Raw genomic sequence first — 21,444 nt, forward strand, 5'->3', positions numbered from 1 at the left:
TGTCCCCCGACACTCCCTATAATTAACCGCGACTGTTATCATACACAGTCAAGCTTTCTTGAATGAAAGTGCTGCCATGATTTGCGTGTGCTTTTATTTTGACAGCTTCAAGATAACAATTAGGGAATGAAAGAGGTTTAGTTGATATTTACAGTTAATGACAATAGTTTCACCACCCTTCAGACATGAGAAGAAAAGATGGTAATAACATATACATGTAAGGATGCTATACAGCTGGATGACAATAGGGTATTATAAAGAGTACGGCCCAGACCTGCTCTGTAGGAAAAGTGCAATGAGATACCTTCTGTTGTGAATTGGCGCTATATAAATAAAACTGAATTGAATTATTGCGCCTCACTGGCACACGGTAACATCCCTAAATGAACAGTATCCTATGAAGTTTTCTTTGCCACTGTAATTAAGAAAACTAAGTTCATATTTTCACTGAAGCCCGGAGAACATGTGTTTAGGCTGCAGGCCTGCAGCTCTTTGTGGGAGTGAGGAACCTCGCAGAGTTACAGTCGCATATGTAAAGCAGAACTAGTTTGAACTGGATCATCAGAGGCAACCTGCTATTGATAAGGCTGCATCCACCCCCACTCCCTCCTCCTTAAGGTATCCCCCTCCTCCCACCATAGAGCTGCCGGGAGAGGAGGAGGAGGAGGAGGAGGAGGAGGAGGAGGAGGAGGGCAGGCAGATAACCTGCAGTGTCAAAAAGTCCGCACATGCTCAACCCGGACATTTGCTCTATAAAGATGCGGTGGAAAGATGTTTTTCTACGCATCAGAACCTGCTCTGCAGCGTTTCTCACCATGCCGACCGGGTGGAAGATGGTCTGAGCATGCGCAGTGTTTCTTTTTGGTTGACTCCTGAGAGTGCTGCCTTTAAGTGCTGTCGGTAATATAGCAACCAAGAAATGAGGAAGGATGAAGAAGCAAATGATGGAAAACAATTATACCTATGACAACCCCCAAAATTAATCAATAAAACATAATAAAAAAGACATATTTATGATATCGTTGATATAGTTGTATCCTCTATTTTGCCACTGCAGTAGCAAGTCTGAGCCACGATTTTGGAAATAAAACAACATCCACTAAAACCTTCTTCTGTCTGTCTGCTTTCTACTTTCTCAAACATCTCCACATCAAAAATAAAGACCCTCAAAAAGCCCAATTCAATGAAAATTTAGATTGTACAAAAATCGATTGTTTCTGTGAGAATCTAAAACAGTCCCTGGTTGGGCCTTTTATGTTCAAACTGCGATAGTAATTGTGATGTGTTTTCAGACCTGTAATGAGAGCAGCAGGTGTTTGTTTTGGAAGTGTGCTGTGATTTTGACAGAGAAGGTGTAAGTCACTAAGGTACTGAAGGCTGCCTCCAGCTTGGATATGAATACAGACTGCTCTTATTTATACCACATTTGGAAGTCTGAGGATTGGTCACGGGGGGTTGCAGATGACAAGGATGCCAAAAAAGTCAGGATAAAGTAGTTGGAAGGCGCTGCTCTGTGTGTGCAGTTATTGGCAGTCGTCACATTTGGAGAAGGTGGTGGTATTTGTGCACCAAAACAAGACAAGACACCTACCAAGATGGCGGCGTCCAATGGCGGCGTGGTGTTGCTCAGTCTGTGTTGTCTGCTAATGAAACCCAACAACTTGAAGTGGTGGACTTCCGTAAGAGCCATTGCGGCCATCTACCTTCAGTCATAAATGGTCAGGAAATTCAACAGGTGGAGAACTACAGATTCTTGGGTGTGACGATCTCCTCTTCTTTAAAGTGGGAAGTCAACACTACAACAGTACTGAAGAAAGACAAAGACAAAACGGTGCAAACTGCATCAAAAATCATAGACCAGGAGCTGCCGTCCCTTGCTGAAATCTACAGCATTAGACTACGGATAGTTCTGTAATAGCACTTTCCTGTTCGTGCCCTTAACGCCTAAATCACTAATGTATTTATACATCAAAGCTGGTTTGTGGTACTGATAGCATTCCCATGGGAACGCTTGTTTTAAATATTTATTATTATGAAAACAATGTTTTTTCTGCATCATGTCCCAAGGTGGTTACTGTATGTGATGTGAGGTTTTTGTTTTGTGTGAGCTCACCAAACCAAATTCCTGTCAACGATGTTGAAATGGCAATAAAGTATTGAATCTTGAATATTTCATAGTTTGAATCAGCTGGTGTTTATGTTGTCCTGATTTATGAGAACATAAATAAAATATGAAATACGCTGTCAAATGCAGATGAGAAACTCGAGTTGTCATGAAAAAAAATACAGTATTGTTTCATCTCTGGTCAACACATTTAATGTCTAAAATATATTATTTAAAAAAGACCTTTTGCCAAAAAAAAAAAATAGGTTTGTAGAATATGTTTGGCCACCAGAGTTTACAGCATGCTTTCTTTTTTTATTCAGTCAGCCAATGATAGTTCAGGTTCTCCTTCTGGCCCCTCGTTGAGTCCCTCAACAACACATTCATCACTAAATCTCTATTTGTAACAACAAACAAGATCAGCCAATAAGAGGAGCAACAGTGGTCATTTTCACACATGTCACACTCAGCTTTTCAAATCCCACGCTATATAATACCATAACTTATACATGTACTAATCTGCATATTTAGCATTCTTTGTTAGCATTTCTCTTAAACAGCTGAATGTCTGGACCGAATTCCATCCAATACTTGTTAAGATATTTCACTCTGGATCAAAGCGTGGTTATAAATAAATCAACTACAAACTAATATGCCCCCAAATACCGAGTGTTTTGTTGCCCGTTGAAAATCCCCACACAGAGCCCCACATATTGTTCTAATAATCTTGAATATGACCTCTGAGGAAACCCCCCTCCCCTCTAAAGGTCACATCGTGCCACTGCTGGCTTTCCTGCCTCTGCTCCTGCCGTGACCTCTTGACCCTTTTCAGCGACTTGGCAGCCCGGCAGGACTCTGCTCCTCAGAAGTTTAAGGCTTCAGCGTGTTCCCCACAGTGTGCAGGGTGCAGCAGGTTGGTTTATTTGTGTTGCACTTTTCAACAACAAGGCAATTCAAAGGGCTTTACATAAGACATACAAAAGACACAAGAATCTTTGGCTTTTTATTTACACATACATTTCATTTAGATATTCTAACCGGTGATTTTATGATTATGATATGATTATTGATCAGAAGCATACATGGACACATTATGAAACACTGGGCCCCTTCGTGCAGGCATGTAAAGGATCCCCCCTCCTACGTATCAGAGCATCCTCACTCCCACCCCATACGTCGCTCGTGGCCATTTTACATCTTTTCCTGTTTTTCTGCAGATTAACCTGACCTCTAAAGTTGTGCTATTGGTGGAAAATAAATCTTAAACTTTATCATTTTCTTCTTGCTGGAGATAAAAAAAGAGGCAAAATCTTTCCCAAAGCAACCTGCTTCAGCACTGACACTCCTCTCCACAGCTATGAAATACTATAGCTTACTATACAAAATATAATAGAAAAACATCAAAGAAAACTTGTAATGCAGATTATATATATTAAAGCAGAGCTGTTCATATATAAATATATTCAAATATATTTACATTTCTAATTTTAATGTAGGTTTACTGTAGCAACAAGCTTTATTATTATTAGATCCGACTTTGTATTAGCAAACGCACCACATCAAAGAATCAGGAGCAAATTAAGCGAGATCAGGACATTCCTACTTTTGACTGAGCCCCATGGCTTTCCAATGTTAAATGTTAACAACAGTCACTTCAACAGAAGCTCTGGTTTTGGGAGCCCTTTGGCCCCTGGGCCTGTGCCTGGTAAGCCTGTTCAGTAATCCATCCATGGAAGCACAGCATCTACATCATGCACAGGCCTAGCAGCATTTTGTATTTACAGTATGAGAATATATATGAGTATGAGAAACACATTTTTTTATAAACTTTATAAATGTTTTTTATTGGGATGTCAGCTCCTTGTCTTAAATTAAAACATTTAAATTCAAATAGCAGGTATTAAAAGTCATTATGAATTCTGAATTTTAATGAGAATTTGGGATAGATCTTATTTAAATGTGTTCTTTCAGAGTTCAGACATCTTGCTCATATTTGTTATATATCAAGATATCAAAAGAAACAGTCTCTAATGCAATCTTTAAAAAAAACATCCTTATTTCTGATGTCTGATTCCTACAGATATGCTATTTTATTTCATAATATATGTTTAGTATTTCATACTGAAAATATTATTTCATTTAATGTATTTCTTATTATAGGATTTGTGTTATTTCCTATGCTTTCAAATCATTCAGTTGCTCAGTTATTACACTGCTGTTATTCTGTATTCCCTTATAATGCTGTAATGTATAATGTATAGTTCTCATTCATAGATTCTACTTACACTTGCTATAGTGTTGTAGTGGTAAGTCACATACACAGTGGTGGAAGCAATTCTCAGATCCTTTCCTTATTAAAAGTAGCAATACTCCATCACAAGTAAAAGTATACTTAAAATGAGTTGTAAATTGGTAATTGAAAGCACTGAGGTATTACCAGAAAAGTATCATAAAACACTCATGCATGATGACCCCTTTCCTACTGCATTATTGTCATTAATATGTATGTTATATATTGTTGTATTATTACAAATGCATTAATGCGTAAGCAACATTTAAATGTTTCAGCTGGTCAGGGTGGAGCTCATTTAAACTTTTTTTCATACTGGTGTGTAGTTTGAGCTATAGCAGCTGATCATACAATATATTTGTATGTAAAATACTCCGCTCCAAAGTAAGTAGTAGCTATAACAGGTCAAATAAATGTGTAGTAAAAAAGGTAGAAGACAGATGGCTTTACAACCTCTTCTTTCCTAAAGACAAATACAGTATGCTCATCAATGTGTGATGTTTAACTAGACGTTTATAAAGTTGGACATATTTAAGTAATAAAAAAAGTAAAAGACAATAGGTAAATCAATAAGCTATAAATATTTTGTACTGCTCTCTCTCTTCTGCCAGATGTGAGTAAATGCAGGACAAGTAGTCCTTTTTAAGGCTTTAAATTTAGATGATAAAATAAGACCTTCTCAGCTTTTTGGCTCAGTTTCAGATGTGAAAAAAAGAAGAAATTGTCGGTCTGTGTGTGTGTGTGTGTGTGTGTGTGTGTGTGTGTGTGTGTGTTGTTGGTTTGTCTGAGTTCTGACTTACTACCGGAGGCCTGTCTCCCTCTTGTGGACACAGGTCAGAGGCACAAAGCCATACTGGAGTTTGAAGTGGTTTCTGAGACGTGGAAATGAGGTGTTAGATTAAAAGTGTTTTAACTTACACTAGTTATTCTCCCAATAGGTGCTATAGTTCCTGGCTAATAATTTCCTCTTAAGAGCCACTCATGAAGCAGCTGAGAGCAACCCTGACTAATGGGAAGGAATGGGAGGAACTCTCTTTGACTGTGTTAATATCGATGATGTCAGCCTTAAGATGTTTCATGAATACAGCCTGTTGTTGAGGGAAGCTTGCCCTTGGGGTGGGAAGGGAGCTTTAACACAGGGTTTTTTTAGAACCAGTAAAATCAGATTGAGCCAAATACAGAAAACATGAACAAAATGTGGAATAATTGATTTGGAAGTTTATTCTTCCACCATCTCTCTTTAAGGCACCATTACAGATCTGTCACTGTAATGAGTGACTCAGCCAAAAACGAGCTCAGCCAAAGTGGAGATGCAAACATCTATGAAGATATCTGCGAAGATAAAACACCATGATCATGTAAAAGTCAGTGCATATTTTACAAGTTTTTGTCTGTAACTGACTTTTAACTTGAGATTAAGGCACAGTAGATGAATAAAAAGAGTTAAAATAAGAATGATTCACGTAGAGAAAGCTGAAACGTAGCTCAGTAACATACAGTAAGTAGTTGGATGGCAGAGGAGCTGTTCACATAGTATGACCAGTTATAGAAGCACTAAAAGACGTAGCAGCAAAAGTATCATTAGACATAATAATGACTGCTGCATCAGCATGGGCTAAGCCTATATTAGTCAGCAAAAGACCAAAAGAGGCCAATCACACAGGTAACGCCCTCCACCCTGCCAGTTGTGGCAAGACTGCTGTTGTTTTATTCATGGATGAGCACAGCAAAACAGGTTAACAAAACCAAATATGTTATATCTCCAGTGAGTTCTGTAATGGACAATTTTAAGATATTTTAAGATGTTTTTCTGTTGCTATGCTGGGCATCCAAATGTGATAACTCACATTCAATATAAGGTGTTATTTTCTGTCTAGCTGTGCACTTCCTTTGATCTGCTGAACTTTTAACAACACAGACTAAGACTCGCCTTGGGTTCCTGTCTACCTAGCATCCTTAGACTTAGTTCCTTTTTTCCTATATGTCTTGACCTTTATATGATCTCAGGCATACAAAACTGGTTTAGACTGGTTTGTACAACTGTGTAACTGCGAACTGACAATATTTTCATAGGCTATAAAACCACTGCTGTAAAACAGTAAATGTGCAACAATAGCCAGATACTTTAGGCTTTAATTGAGAACATATTGAACACCTGATCGTCCACACTGTGTGTATGTAATGTTAGTGACCAAACACTGTATCAGATGCCTTGGAGCATTGTTCGTTAACTGACTTGCAAAACATGCTGTGTGCTGTGCAAACGCAGATGCGATATACTCAAGAATAAATATATATTTCTGCTTTCTGAGAGACACATCCGCCAGTTTCCCTGACCCAGTGGGCCCAAAGACACGACCAACAGTTGAAAAACAAATATCAGCAAATAAAGGACAGAGGGAGACTGTGGCTTCAGCTGTCGATTGAATGTTTTTTATTTAATTTCTGCACCTTCTACACCTACCAACATGAGATATTGGGGGCTACTTTTACATTTAACATCAAAGTATTTCATAATTTCTCTGTAGCCCATAACCAAGTACATGCTGGAGTGACACAACAGCTAATGTCTCATCCAGTACTGGAGCTACTAGTCAAAATGTTGAAATGTACAGACTCAGCTCTAGGCATGTCCTGAAAATAGAACATAATGTTTTGTTCATTTGTATAGAAGCAGTAGTAGGAACTCTCTCTGGGAAACAGCATTAGATGTTTTGTGTCTGCCCTGGTGTGCTATTATATTATAAAATATAAGATATTTAAGATATTCTAATTTTGTTATAGTGCCTGTGAATCTGAAAATTTCTCATATCTGGTATAATGCCCTCAAAATGTGTTTTTTGTTATAATCCCAAGATTTATTATAGTACCAAAGGAACCAAAGAAGTGTTTAGATTTTCAGTTCATTTGGAGGCCCCTGGTAGCTGAAGGGGATGTAAATGTGAATATATTATCTAAATATATATATAACAATTAAATAATTAACCTACAGTGCAATGCTGCATGAGGCATTGAAAACTTGAAGCTGATTTACATAGTTCACATGGCTTTCACTCACATTTGGCCCCAGTATGTTGGAAATGGGGTCCTCTCTCGATCCCTTGGATCCTCTACCAACGCTAAATTGACTGTTTGCTAAACCTCTCCCCAAGCTGTCCAATCATCTTAGCAACCACTGCTAGGTGTGGTGGGCCTGTCAAGCTTTGGATTTCTGCACACGTTGAAGCGGTGTACATGGGGCTGTGGTGAGAGCGATACTCTGTATATAAAGAGTTTGAAGGGCCGTGTCTTTTTTTTAGCTTTTCCAAAACCAAAAGCAAAAGCAAAAGTGTAAGGAATAAATTAAACAGTGTGTTTGTTTGGTGTTAGCATGTTCTGCTAACTAGCTTACTATCCACAGAGACAAACTAGAATTCCAAGGCCAAGGAGCACATCGTTAACTAACTAACTAACTTAGTTTGTGGGGTTACAGGTTATGTTAAAAAAAATAAAAGCCCAGTTTACAGCTAGCACATCCATTGTGTATTATTTCCCCAAGTTGAAGGAGCTGGTCTTGATGCTTTCAGAGTTAAGGGTAATGTTAGCCGCTCTTGCTCTTTATTGGATTTGGGGAAAGTTTACCATCCAGGAACCACAACCAGTGTTACCCGCGTTATGTCTGCCAAACACATCAGTGAGTCCTAAAAGCCTTTTCTCTTGTAACATTAAAAGTGTAGATATTAGACTAAGCTAAGCAGCCAAACAGGGTTTTGTCAGAGGGAAATAACAGGTGGATCTTACACAACTTTCCCTATCATACATATAGGACTTGTTCTAACTGCAAGAACAATGCTGTTTCTGTATTTCCATGCAGCTTTAGCCTCAGTTTTTTAGCATGACATAATATGTAGCCATAAAGTTCCTTTTTAAGACCCCTTTGTACAGGGCTCTAGTTTTAAAAGGAGTCATCTTGACAAATTCAAACATTAAAAAGTCAGCCGGTGACAGTGTTTTCAACCAGCTCATAGAGCTAATGTTAGCTTAATTGGCTAGCTAGCTACAGTTGATAAAATCTGCCAGTTAGTTGTCATTTCAGCCGTCAAAATCAAAATGGGAAGCCTGCTTCTGTCTGTCTGAAATCAACCCCATTGTTTCAAAAATTAACAGTAACTAAGGAAGGCGGGGCTTAGTGAAAGGCCAATTGCCAAATCCAAGAGTGAACACTGTATTTCAATCAAACACTTGATTTTTTTGATAGTGAAGAATATGTGAGGCAAATATGAATACATTAATCTTTTAAATGTCCTGTGACCCAGGGCGCCCTGGTAGTTCACCTGGTGGAGCGCGTATCATGTGTCAGGGCTGGGTCCTTGCCGTCGGGCCCGGGCCCATTGCTGCATGCCATCCCCTCTCTCTCCCCTGCCTTTCGTGTCTCTCTACTGTGACTATCAAATAAAGCAGAAATGCCAAAAAAATCATGTTAAAAAAAAAAAGTCCTGTGACACTTTCTTCCTTTCAAACAGGCGTATGTGGATCCGTACCTCTAGGTTGAGAAACTTGTAAATATGAATGAAATATGTTTATAAATAAACACGGCTGTACAATAAATGCCAGTAGGCTACCAATGCTTTGAGGGACTTAAGAACATATTGTACACCTGATCAGTATTTGACATTAGTGAATAAAAGTGACATAAAATACAAGCGTTTAGTTGTGTCTCTGCGCTGTACGTGGCCGTGCACTGCATTACATACCTTGGAGCTTGCTGCACAAGCCGAAGGTAACTATATGATAAAATCTGATGTGGTATGTGGTTGTTATAATATTTGCAGTAATGTGGTATTTGTTTGTACATGTTAGGTTGTCAGTGTCTCGCCAAGTCCTTTGAGTTTGAGTACCTGTCCTTTATAAATGGATGCAATTTGTCTTTGTCTTTCTAACTCCCACAGTTACTGATTCAGCCAATAACCCAAAGCAGGATGCTGCAAAAGAGGTCTCAGCTGAAGATGAAGAGCCCAAGGTGGACGCTTTTGAAGATGAGCAGCTCAGGGAGTACGCTCTTTTCGAAGATGAGCAGCTCAGGGAGTACGCTCCTTTCGAAGCTGACACTCAGCCTAGTTTTGAATAAGCTGAGAAGGCTGAATCCCTTACAACATCCTGCCTCATCATGATCACCACACTATATTCAATAAATAGCATTTCAGCATTAAAGCCAACTGAGGCATTGACTTACTGTAATGGGATCAAGTAAAAGCCTTTGACAACATGAAATAAAATGTTTGTCTCATATTTTGTGCTTGTTACTCTTTGTGTGTGCCCTAAATATTTACTAATACATTTCAAAATACAAAGTAGCAATTTTAGTATTTTGATTCCCAAAATGCTGAAATGAATCCAAAATTGTCTGGTAAAATTAAAGTTATATACTTAAGAAATGTATTAATACAAAGTCAGTTTTAGTCTGTGTTTACAATCCCAAAAACACGGTCACATTACTATGTTCCTAATACTTACTTAAAGGTCCAGTGTATAGGATTTAGTGGCAGCTAGCGGTGAAATTGCAGTTTGCAACCATTAGAATACCGCTCGCCTCACCCTCCCCTTCCAAGCGTGTAGGAAAAACTACGGTGGCTGCGAAACTCACGAAAAATGCGAAAGGCCCTCTCTAGAGCCAGTGTTTGGTTTGTCCGTTCTGGGCTACTGTAGAAACATGGCGGTGCAACATGGCGACCTCCGTGGAAGGGGACCCGCTCCCTCTGTAGATAGTAATGGCTTATTCTAAGGTAACGAAAACACAACGATTCTTATTTTCAGGTGATTATACAGTAATGAAAACATATTTATAAATATTATATTTCATTTCTGCCAATAGCTCCTCCTAAATGTTGCATACTGATTCTTTAAATCTGCAGATACTGGCTTTTTAAAGGGATACAAGTGATGCTATTCAGGTACTTATGTTTACATTTCTAACTCGGTGTCTCTTGAGTCATTTCTTCAGTCTTTGTTCAAGGTATTTAAATGAGTTTCTCCTGAGCCACGCAGTGAGCAAACATACTGGGTCAACCCTCCAAGATATATTACCAAAAACTAGTCTCTCCAGAGTTTCACTGGATTCACTGGCGATTCATTGTTGGTGATATGAATGCAGGTTTGAGTAAAATAAAAATAAATAATTAAAAACTCATGGATCATGCAGAGCTGCAGGTTGCTTCTCTCTTTGTCATTTTTCCTTTAAAACTATTTTAAAGATATAGTCCGCCAAAAAAAATCTTTTACCAAAAGATAGGCTTGCTTTCTCTCTATAATAGCAATTGTTAGAATAAGCTTCTTTTAAAGTTAAAAAAGAAATACAATTGAAAATATGGATTAAAATGTGACATTTCATTTTTTAAAGGCCCTGAAAACATTTTTTCTCCACCAGCTTCTTACTATGAGCAATGGGACCTACATGAACACATTATTTTCTGCTAAAGTTAACCAACAGTTTTGGTTATTTCACATGAGAGATTTCTGCGTTTTTGTTTGTGCGCTTCCCACTGGTTTGAAGTGGGCGGGGATTAGTTGGAAAAAGGTGATGTCACACACGTCTTTGCGCCAATTAGGATTTAGCAACTTTTGAATCAGAATCAGAACCACACCCACAGAGTCCTGATGAAGCAGATTAGCTGAGGTTATGAGTGTTAAACGTATTATAAATAATAACTCAGGATGTTTATTTTCTAAACTTTATCTTTGATTGTTGCTTATTTAGTCATTAATAATCAACAATATGGTGAAAAACTTCTTCAGGGGCTTTAACAAATTAAATCACTTGGAAAATAGATTCACCCTGATTTTGAAATGCATAAAAAATACATTAAAAAAAGTCATTCTATACAAATATAAAATTTAATTAATTTCCATTTATTAAGGAAGCTGAAACATTGATAACTTGTTGCCTTGGCAACCAGCTGGGCTGTATCTGTATTGTACTACTATGTAACCTGCTGGTGCTCTATGCTTGCTTCATTATTTCAAACATCTTGATATTCTTTTCTTCTTGAAAAATGACTCCTGTCACTTTCCAAACTCTCTCTCTCTGTCTTTCTTGGGTCAAGTTTTCTGCAGCACTGGTCAGGCGTATACCAAGATTGTCACGTAATGAGTATTTATGGTGGCCCAGCAAAATTATACATATGTATAATTTATGCATTATCATGCATATGACTTATTCATGGTGCCCTGCTAACACTGGCAAATCCCCCAGCCTCCTGCTGTTGCTGTGGCCTCCCACTAACCAGAGCACCAGCATGGAGCTGCATTGTAAAGACGCCAAGATGCACTGAATAACCATTTAAAGAGTTTACACTACTTTTACATTTTTATATCTCACACATGGAGTTTAAGATGTTATACACTGGGAGTTTAAATGCATGATAAGCTCCAGCTCCTAAATCCCAGGTCCTAAGGGCAAATACCAGGATTGTCACTCTGACTCCAGATATGTTGTGCGTGTTACTGTCATCCAAGACACATCTCTGATTATATAGAAGTGCTTTGTCAATAAATATACTGTAATGACTGAGAATCTTCACAGACACACAGCTTAGAAGTTCCTCAAACTCTAAAACTTGTATAACTGACACACAGAAACATTTGCAGGGAATTGATTGTTGTTTTGACAAGTTCTGAACCATAAAAGTGCAACAAAAACAACTTAGACAAAACATTCTTTGAAAAGGCACTTAATTTTATATATAACTTACAGCTTATCCAACTAATAAAACAGGACTAAGAGCCTACAGCCATGCCAACAGCTCTGTGAGACTGTACTTAGGCACAGGGATGCTTTGAGCTAAATGCTAATGCCAGCATGCTAACGTGCTCACAATGACAATACTAACATGCTGATGTTTAGCAGGTATAATGCTTACCATGTTCACCATCTTAGTTAAACATGTTAGCATGCAAACATTTGCTAAGTAGCATTAAACGCAAAGTGCAGCTGAGGCTGATGGGAATGTCATTAGAGCTGCAGGTATTTCGTCATAAACCAAAATGTTGAACGGATTTAGATTTTGACTGTGCCATTGATGATCTTGCAAACTAGCCAACTTGCAAAATCTAACCATGTTATCACATTTTTGTGTGAGAGGTAAAACAAGCCACAGTCACCCAACATATGCTTAACCTGCAAAATCCATGGTGACACGTACTGTACACACCAGAGTACATATAAATAAATAGTCATACATTATCCAAGCTAGCTAGCCTCTCAATGTGTTGATCAAAGCCAACTGAGGTCAACACCTGATATTTTACCTGTGGAAACGTCCCAAATTCAGTTTTATTTAGACTATGCTGCCAGCTCAACCTTCATCACCCTGGTCTAGAGTCACTTTATAATATGTATAGCATGAATTGACATTATTAAAGTTTGTTTGTAGGCTGAGGAGATGTCCTGTTGACATGTCACGTGTGGGGTTTGTTTTTGTTGCTGTTGTTGTTAATTCTGTTGTTCTTTCCTCATCAGGAAGAGGCGTTACCAGCTGGTGAACAGCTTTATTTTTTTCGCAGTTTAATTTCACACCAGCTGCTGGTCTATGTTTTCAGCATCTCATTGAGTGTTTTGTGATGACCACCATGGTAACACTAATCTCTGCTACAGTTTGCCTTGTTTGCTAGTACTTTGTGTTTTTTTATTTAGGGGTTTGAACATGTGTGTGTGTTTGGTGTGTACGTGTTCATATTCATGCATTCTCTCCAAAGGATAGCTGAAAATCTGATGGGAAAGTGAATACCTGCAGACTGAAATATCCACATTTTAAAAAAGGTGATACCTTCTTAAATTAAGAAAATAGCACATACAGTAGCTTAAGCATTTATTTTACAGACTGCAGGTCCTATATGTTGGATGAAATTGGGGTAATTTTTTATCCCCTAACAAAACTCTCCAAAAGACTTTCAGTAAATCAGCAGCTCCAAAAGATCTTATAGTTCAAATATCTTGACTGAGAACATTTACCAGAACTCAGGATCTGAGGTAGGGGTGTCGCAATATAGCAGTATTGACGATAACTGTGATATTTAACAACAAAATATTGATATCATGTTAATAATACACATATGATAACATCGTGTAAATAATCCAGCGCGTCTTAAATCATTTCCGTTTCTTTTCATTCTGGCTTTGTCACAGCAGGTGGCTGTAAAGTAAAGACAAAATACACAATAAGTTCAAGATGAATTTGACCAATCACATTTTTTTTTTCAAATTTTCTATAGATATCGCAATAATATTGTTATTGTGAATAATTTTGGCCACGATAATCCCTTCCAGTATCCACAACAAATGAAGCATGCTTCAATATCAGACAAAATGAGGGTGTTTGAGAAAATTAATGTTTCTTGAGCCATCAAGTGGCCACTTTTCATGAAGGATGGCCGGTTGAAATACCACAAGGTCACCCTTAGCATGACATTTTAGTATCACAGAGATCCATCTCCATCTGCGCTCATGTTGGGATACAGAGAAATGTCAAGGTGTTGAAAATGTGCTCTCACACTGAGGTCAGAAACAGGCAAACTAGTGAAGAGCAAACGGCTCTTCATTTAGTACATATAAGATACATATTATACAATTACTTATTTGTTGCAAGAAATAAATATGCAAGATTCTTCATCTGCAATACATTCAAATGTTCTGTCATATTGATGGTTAAAAAGGCTCTCAGACGGGAGTCGGTTGCGACTGACACGTCACTAAAGCAAACAGACAAGTCTAAGTTAGCTAAAACCAATGGATAAATGGTTGAAACACATAGCCAAAAGAAATCAATAAAAAGTTCAAATTGTTAGCTAAAAGTACTGAGTAAACCATTCAAATGGTTAGCTCAAAATCATCAATAAACAATTCAAATAGCTAAGATAATGGATAAACAGTTCAAATAATTAGATAAAAGTCATCAATAAACAGTTCAAACAGTTAGCCAAAAGTACTGGATAAATGATTGAAACATCTGTCTTCTGCCATTCAAATGGTAGCAGTAAGAATGCAAGCTTAATCAAACCAGCCTAAACATTCACAGTTCAACTGTATGAAAAGGTTATTGTAACAATATTTACCTTTATGTAATCAACAAGGTTTACATAACATCCAATTTAAATTCAATTCCAAGTAACACATTTGAGACATGGCGAGTGTCGATAACGGGGTACTTGAGCTCAGCGCTGTGGGGTATCAGAAGAAAAAGGTTGGGAACCACCACTTTCTTGTAAATAATATATTCACATCTATACAGTATGCAGACTTTCCTCTCAGGCTTCCCAAATAAAGCACAGAGCACATGGCTGAATTATACATTTACATGCTTCAGATTCATCCTGGCTGGGCTGCTCTCTGGTATTCTAAACAAGTCCCAAGGTTGGGTGAGCTGAGCAAACTTTTGTGGCAAGGTCAAATCAATGCCCAAGTAAAGACAGAGGGGATAAAAGGGGAAGAAAATATTGAGGATTTTGCCCCCGCCAGAGAATTTCAAACAGCTGGAACGATTCAGTCAGCTTTTCCCGGAGCAGATGAAAGAAAAGTTGAAAGGCTTCTGTAGAGAGAACAAGCCAGTGAGTGAGTGGGAGAGAGAGCGAGAAAGAAAGTGGAGGCTGCTTGACAACAAGGATTTTTCAGAGTGATTCAGCGTGTATTTGGTGTCCCTGCATACTCAATCCTCTCAGTCACTCCTTCCAATAAAAGCCTGGTAGGTTAAAGCTGCCTCAGCAACAGAAATGAGTATCCTGTGTAATAAGGTTGCCTGTGTGCTGTGGTGCAGTATAAGGGGATTTGCCTCAGTAGTGCAGGCAGTACATGGTGGTTCCTCTGGGCTGAGATTCCTGCCAGGTCACTGCAGGCGCTTCAGTGGCAAATGTAGCGCCTCATTTTCCTCTTTTTTTGTCTCTCTTTACAGTATTTCACCCCATCTGCATTTACAGCCATGGGGGAAGTAGAGAGTGCTGCATTGCTGCGACACAGCTGGCGGACTGCCTTTACTTAGAGCTCCTCCTGCTGGTGTAGATACAGGTTTTGCAGGTTTTCTTTTTTCTATGCCGTAATCCCTGTTGTAAATAAATAAAGAGGTGTGTGTTTGTGTGTGTGTGTGTGTGTGTGTGTGTGGGAGGGGATGAGGTCAGCTAAAACAGCAGGACCTTATAGCATCACTTCTGCGACTGGTAGCCCCCCCCCCACACACACACACTGGTCTGACAGGGCTGAGGCTCTGCAGACCAGCTACTTGGGTAAATGAACACCGAGGGGAAGTGCTGCTAAACTCAACACGTAACATGCTATCACTCCCAAACTGATTGTAAGAGCTTTAAATACCGGGACTAACACTTGACATCAGCTAAATCTACGTTTTACTGTCTTCTGATGCTATGGTGTTTTTGTCTAGGGCTGCAAATAACAGTTAATTTCATTATGGTTCATAATTTAGTCTGAAATGTCGAAGAAAATGGGAAAAATGCCCATCACAATTTCCTACATCTCACTGTGACGTCTTCCAATGTTTTGTTTTATTAGATTTTCCATTTTCAGTGATATAAAACAGACAAAAGTAGCAAATCCTCACATTTGAGAAGCTGGAACCAAAAAAATATTAAAAATGACTTAAATGATTAATTGGTTATCAAAATTGGTGGTGATTAATTTCATCACATAATCGATTCAGCACCAAACACAGCATGAAAACATTTTTTTAATTATGATTTAAAAAATGCTTGGTTTTTATCTACAACGCAAACACTTCAGTCATATATGTGAACATGCATGTAACTTATATGGTTTTAAAAAATACAGATATGACCTTTAGCACACAGGCTTTGTGTTTGTATGTTTGGATGCAGGCATATTGATTGAAGATTCATAGCAGTGAATGAAAGAAGTAGAGCTATTAATCAAATTTTAAATGTACTTAAATAAACTTCACTGGTTACGATTGCTCAAATGTTGCTGGTTCACTTGTTCTTCTGTAACTTTAAACTAAATATCTTTGTGTTTTGGACTGTTTGTCAGACAAAACAAGCATTTTATGAAGCAAACAATTAATGGATGAATCAAGAAAATAACAGGCAGGTTAATCTATATTGAAAACGGCCATTGGTTGCAGCCCTAGCGTAGAAGTTGAAATACTTTTTACACATTTGTTACACATAGTCTTTGCAGTGCTACACCTACATCTGAGCTGTGAGACATACTGTGGCAGAGACCATAATGAATGAATGAATGTGTCTAGATTAATGCCAGCACAAACCCACACTGTGCTTCTTTATCACAGATCACACCGATGGTCTGTGATAAAAGTCTCAGCCAGAGAAAATAATAAAAAGCAGTAAAGATCATTCATTGTTTTTATTGATTGGTTCAACATTAAGACAATAAATGGGGCGTCTTGTGACATAATGTTTACAAAGTACACTGTTCATGAACAAGCAACAATAAGACAACTATTATTTCTATCTCTATGTCCCCTGCTGTAGCTTGCATTCCTCTATCCGTCCTCCCTTCCCCTGGCGATACTGCAGTTCTTTTGTTACTGTACCGTTCATCACATACACCTTTGTCACACAAGAGAAGACAAAGTCTGTAGACACCTCCATTACATGTACCCGTGTACATATACAGAATCTATACATACAATCTATATTAACAGTAGGTTAACAAAAAGTGCAGTAAATTCATGCTACAGTGCAGTGCTAAATCAAAACCTACAAAATCTGAAAATATTGTTTGTTGAACTTCTGGTGAACTTTCTGCTGACTATTTCTTTACAAAAACAATCGTCATGGTTATTACAAAGAAAAATAACTTTCCTTAACAAGTTACCCAACCTCTTTTGCAAAAGAAGCCAGGCTGCTAATCAATTCATTTTAACCAGTGAAGATTTGATGATTCCTAAAAGGTAATTTAATGAACTAAAAACTGTTTTTGAAATATTTTGAGCAGTTAAATAAATTCCATGTGATGCTACAGTTTGATGTGTATAATCGTCGTAAACATAAATCTCATACAACACATTCAACAAGTGAATTTACAGATGCATTCTACTGTATCTACATTATACAGTTAAATACTAAAAAGTACAAAAAATAGTTTATGCTTCATAGGAGAACTGAGCCAAATCCTATGACGATGGAGACAATCAAACTAATTTCACAGGCATGTGTTTCACAATGTAAAACATTTGTGGTATAAAAGTCGTCCCAAATAAGGCAAAACAATAACATGCCTTATGATGCATGACTTCAAATCAAAGCTTCACTCAACAGTGATATGAGAGAAAAAGAAAATAAAGTGCCTATTGTGTAAATAAGTTAAGATGAAAATCGCTGTGCATGAGTAGAGGTTTTATAACAGGGTCGTTTTCAGTGTGATGACAGGTGGAAGTGTCCTCAGGTGTACTCGTGGTGGTGAAGTGCAGAGTTCAGCGCAGTGAGTTGGTGGGCATACAGTCACACAGAGCCCTCCTCTCTGCCCTCAGCACCAGCGTCTCTGTCTGCAACGGACAAAACAACATGTAAACATCAGCTGAACTCAAGGTTGTGATTTCCACTTTTCAAAATCATATTTTTGTCCCTGTCACTTGTACAGTTTCAGTTTGATTAATTGGCTAATTTTGCCTCTCATGCAACCTACAAGCTGCTCGACCTGGGACTGCTTGGTTCACTTTCTGTCTCCAGGGCTGCAGACCCATTAGGAGATTGATCAGCGGCATGGGACACACCTGGGCCTGGTGTGCCCCATGCATATAAGCCAGAGCAGCAGCCAGTCTTTGGGCAGATCTTCTCACAGCATGTCTTCTGTGTGGTGGCTTTTGAACACCAAGCAAAGTATTATATTGCAGTAAAAGACAGCAGTCTTTAAAGTAAAGATAGAAATAAAACATTATTTATTGAATTTAAAGGTTCATTGTTTTGTTTTTTTTTTAAATTAGTTTTTGGGCTTTTTGCCTTCATTTGACAGGAACAGCTGCAAGGATGTGGGAAATGTGGGAGAGAGAGGGGATGACATGCAGCAAAGAGCCACGGGCCGGACCCGGACCCGGGCCGCTGCAGCAAGGACTCAGCCTTGTACATGGGGCACGTGCTCTACCAGGTGAGCTACTGAGGCGCCCCAAGGCTCATTGTTGACATTAGAAAAGGTATTTAGAATTTTTTTGTCAAACATTTTCATATAACAATAATATTTATCAAAAAGTATCAGGTCTCTATCAAGGAAATTATCTTGTGATTATTAGGTTAGTGCACTATAATGCAGCAATTTTCTTTTTTGTATACTAACATTATTGTGGAAAGCATGATAACCAATTTAACCATAATTTATTATTTGCTAGATCATGTAAATTTAGATAAAGAAAATAATATTTATATTACTTGTACATACTTGGCTGAACTCATCAACTTACTGCAACACTTCACCACTTTAACAGAAATGTTGCCTAGAGCGAAGAGAGCACATCATCAGTCAACATATCTGCCAAGTGCAGTATAATAAATATAAAGGAATACTAATGATTTGTATCGACAACTTATGCAGTAACACATCCAGTGGTATACAGTAGCTGCTAAAGGGAAATGGTGCATCAAATTATTTCAATTTTTTTTTATAAATATATATTTAAAGATATTCAGAAAGGCTTCTGAAGCTTTGATCTTTTTAACAAGGTTAGATGTAAAGTTGTATTATTAATAATAACACTTAAAACTGTTGTATAAGTTACTATATTTTTTTTTTATAACATTTTCTGCAGGTACTTTCAGACTGGCCAATACAGGGAGTGTAGCCACTCATTCATCTCAACTTTTTTTCTTCTCAACTGTAATTTTTAAAAACCTAACCAGGGACGGGGGGCTTGAAATTGGCTTGAGCTACACGTCCTATATCCATTACATCTGTTGCATTGCTTCAACCTAAGTGACAGTGTTGATCTGTATTGTCCCTGTTGAATAAACTCATAAATATTTTTTTTTTTAAAAACTCAATCAATCAAAGATAAAGTCACCATCATCCTACACCAATTGTTATATGGAAGACTAATAAGCTGGTGAATCATGAGCATTTAACACTTTAATAGCATGGGAGATGAAGAATTCCTCAAAGAAAATCATTAAAAAGGGGAAAAATACAAGGCCTCTACTTATGACAAGAAGACGACATGATTTTGTAGGACTTCACCTACCCTGGCATCAAGGTTGAAAGCGGTCTTCTTTAGATCTTGCAGTGCCCTCTGCATAAACTCAAATGCATGACAGTCCACACATGGGCGACCTGCAAATGAGAGGAAAGAATTCAGATATAAAGAGATTCATCCATTAGTTGTCTTCTTGGTAGAATGTAAATTTCCCCTGAATTACTTTTGTGTGGATTTTCTTGCAATTAGACTAGATTTCAAAGCAGATTCCCTCCTCGTTCTGTGGGTGCAGCCAGGAAACACAAACCTTAGTGAGCCAGGACAGTAGCCACAAGTAAATATCACGAAGTGTTGTGTAACAGAAGCACAGGTAGATAATGTTGGTGACCTTACTCAGAGGTCAGTTAGCTACACAGCAAAATTTACCCAAGGTTTGCTAACATTAGCCGTCATTAGCTAGTGGTCATACCAGACCAAGTAGGGCTGTAGCAGCAAAACCCCTGAGTGTACTGAATCAAACAAAGGTGTGTTTATTGCTTTTTAAGTCAACTTTTCATTTGTAAGAGGAAGATTGTTAATAGATTAAAATGTACATAGTTCTGCTTTAAGGAGCTATTTATGTTGATTTTTATTAATTTGGCTTTCACTGGGGAGGTCTACTTTTACATATTGGTGTAAATGTTATTTCAGAAGCTTTTCCATCTTGACAATAGCAAATATAACTGTGGAGAAGGCTACATCTCAGGGGTCAAATTTCCAATTATCACCACCTTTATAAACCTCTACATTGTTTGAACCTAGTATAGATGATAAAATGGGTCTTAAAGTAGCAGAGCAGGCCAATTTTAATGTTGCTGGTGCTGTATACACCAGTTAGGATGACCTACAAAACCTCTGTGGGGACCTGCTATCATTAGACTATAAAACATCACCGTGGCAGATAGATTTCCACCTAACAAACATTTTACAAATCCTGCACTGAACAGGCAGAAAAATCCAAACCCCATATTTAAAGCCACCTACTTTCGGCAGGGATGACAGTCCCGCTCTCCTGATCCGCATCAGCTGCACCGAGACAGAGGAGCTGGACCGCCAGAAGGAGCACCGCTGCCTGCAGATAACCACTGGATGCCATAGTGATGATGTGATCAGTTACCTTTTGAAATTAGAAATAAAATGTGCAGGTGTGTGGTTTACAGAAATACACCAGAAAATGTCCTACACGGCCGTCAGTCAATGAAATAACATCTGATAGGCTTTGTTTAGAAAATAGTCCGGGTTTCATCGGTAAATATTTGTATGTATTTGAAAAAATACAGTCTACAGCGAAGAATAACAGTTTATTTGACAAACTGTATGTTAACCTACCGTGACTCAGTCGATTATATGTTGCAGAGCACCAGATCAGCGCAAGATGCCCACCGAGGATGTTTTATGTAGATTAAGGGAGTGCGCATGCGTGTGGCTCAACTAAAATTTGCTTTGGGGACGAGAATCAAGACTTCCGGTGACAACATTCAAATAAAGGCCTCGACAAACATGCAATTAATAAAACACTGTATATGGATTTATATACGTCTTTACATACATGGTTTCAACCATGGATGTTTTATCATCAACGGTGTGAAGTAAATAAGTACATTTAATCAAGCAATGTACTAAAGTACAATAATGAAGTACTTTGCTTGAGTATTTCCACTTTCTGCCACTACATTTCAGAGGGAAATATTGTTTAATTTCATTGTGTTACTACATTTATTTTACAGCTTTGATTACTAGTTAATTTTTCACAAGTAATATATATTACTTTTACTTTTGATACTTTAAATCAAAGTATTTCTGATTCTGAAATAAATTTCGCGGCTAATACTTATCTATTTGTACTGAAGTAAAAGTGAGGGGTTTTTTTGTTT

The 21,444-nt window shown here is 38.0% G+C and overlaps 1 protein-coding gene and 1 long non-coding RNA gene across 2 annotated transcripts; one reads left to right on the plus strand and one right to left on the minus strand.

Moving 5' to 3' along the window:
• Positions 1-16,737: 16,737 nt before the first annotated feature.
• Positions 16,738-21,254, minus strand: lg22h4orf48 (linkage group 22 C4orf48 homolog). Its single transcript, XM_044183594.1, has 4 exons — positions 20,900-21,254; positions 20,555-20,687; positions 19,580-19,668; positions 16,738-17,896 (listed from the first exon to the last, which is right to left on the minus strand). The coding sequence occupies exons 2-4, from the start codon at positions 20,664-20,666 to the stop codon at positions 17,825-17,827; spliced, it is 273 nt and encodes a 90-aa protein (XP_044039529.1). The 5' UTR covers positions 20,667-20,687; positions 20,900-21,254; the 3' UTR covers positions 16,738-17,824.
• LOC122870023 lies at positions 17,903-19,268 on the plus strand. Its single transcript, XR_006376478.1, has 3 exons — positions 17,903-18,265; positions 18,364-18,541; positions 19,151-19,268. It is a non-coding gene; the product is annotated as an uncharacterized LOC122870023 (long non-coding RNA).
• Positions 21,255-21,444: the final 190 nt, after the last annotated feature.

Source organism: Siniperca chuatsi, linkage group LG22 (assembly GCF_020085105.1).
Source record: "Siniperca chuatsi isolate FFG_IHB_CAS linkage group LG22, ASM2008510v1, whole genome shotgun sequence".
NCBI lineage: Eukaryota > Metazoa > Chordata > Actinopteri > Centrarchiformes > Sinipercidae > Siniperca > Siniperca chuatsi.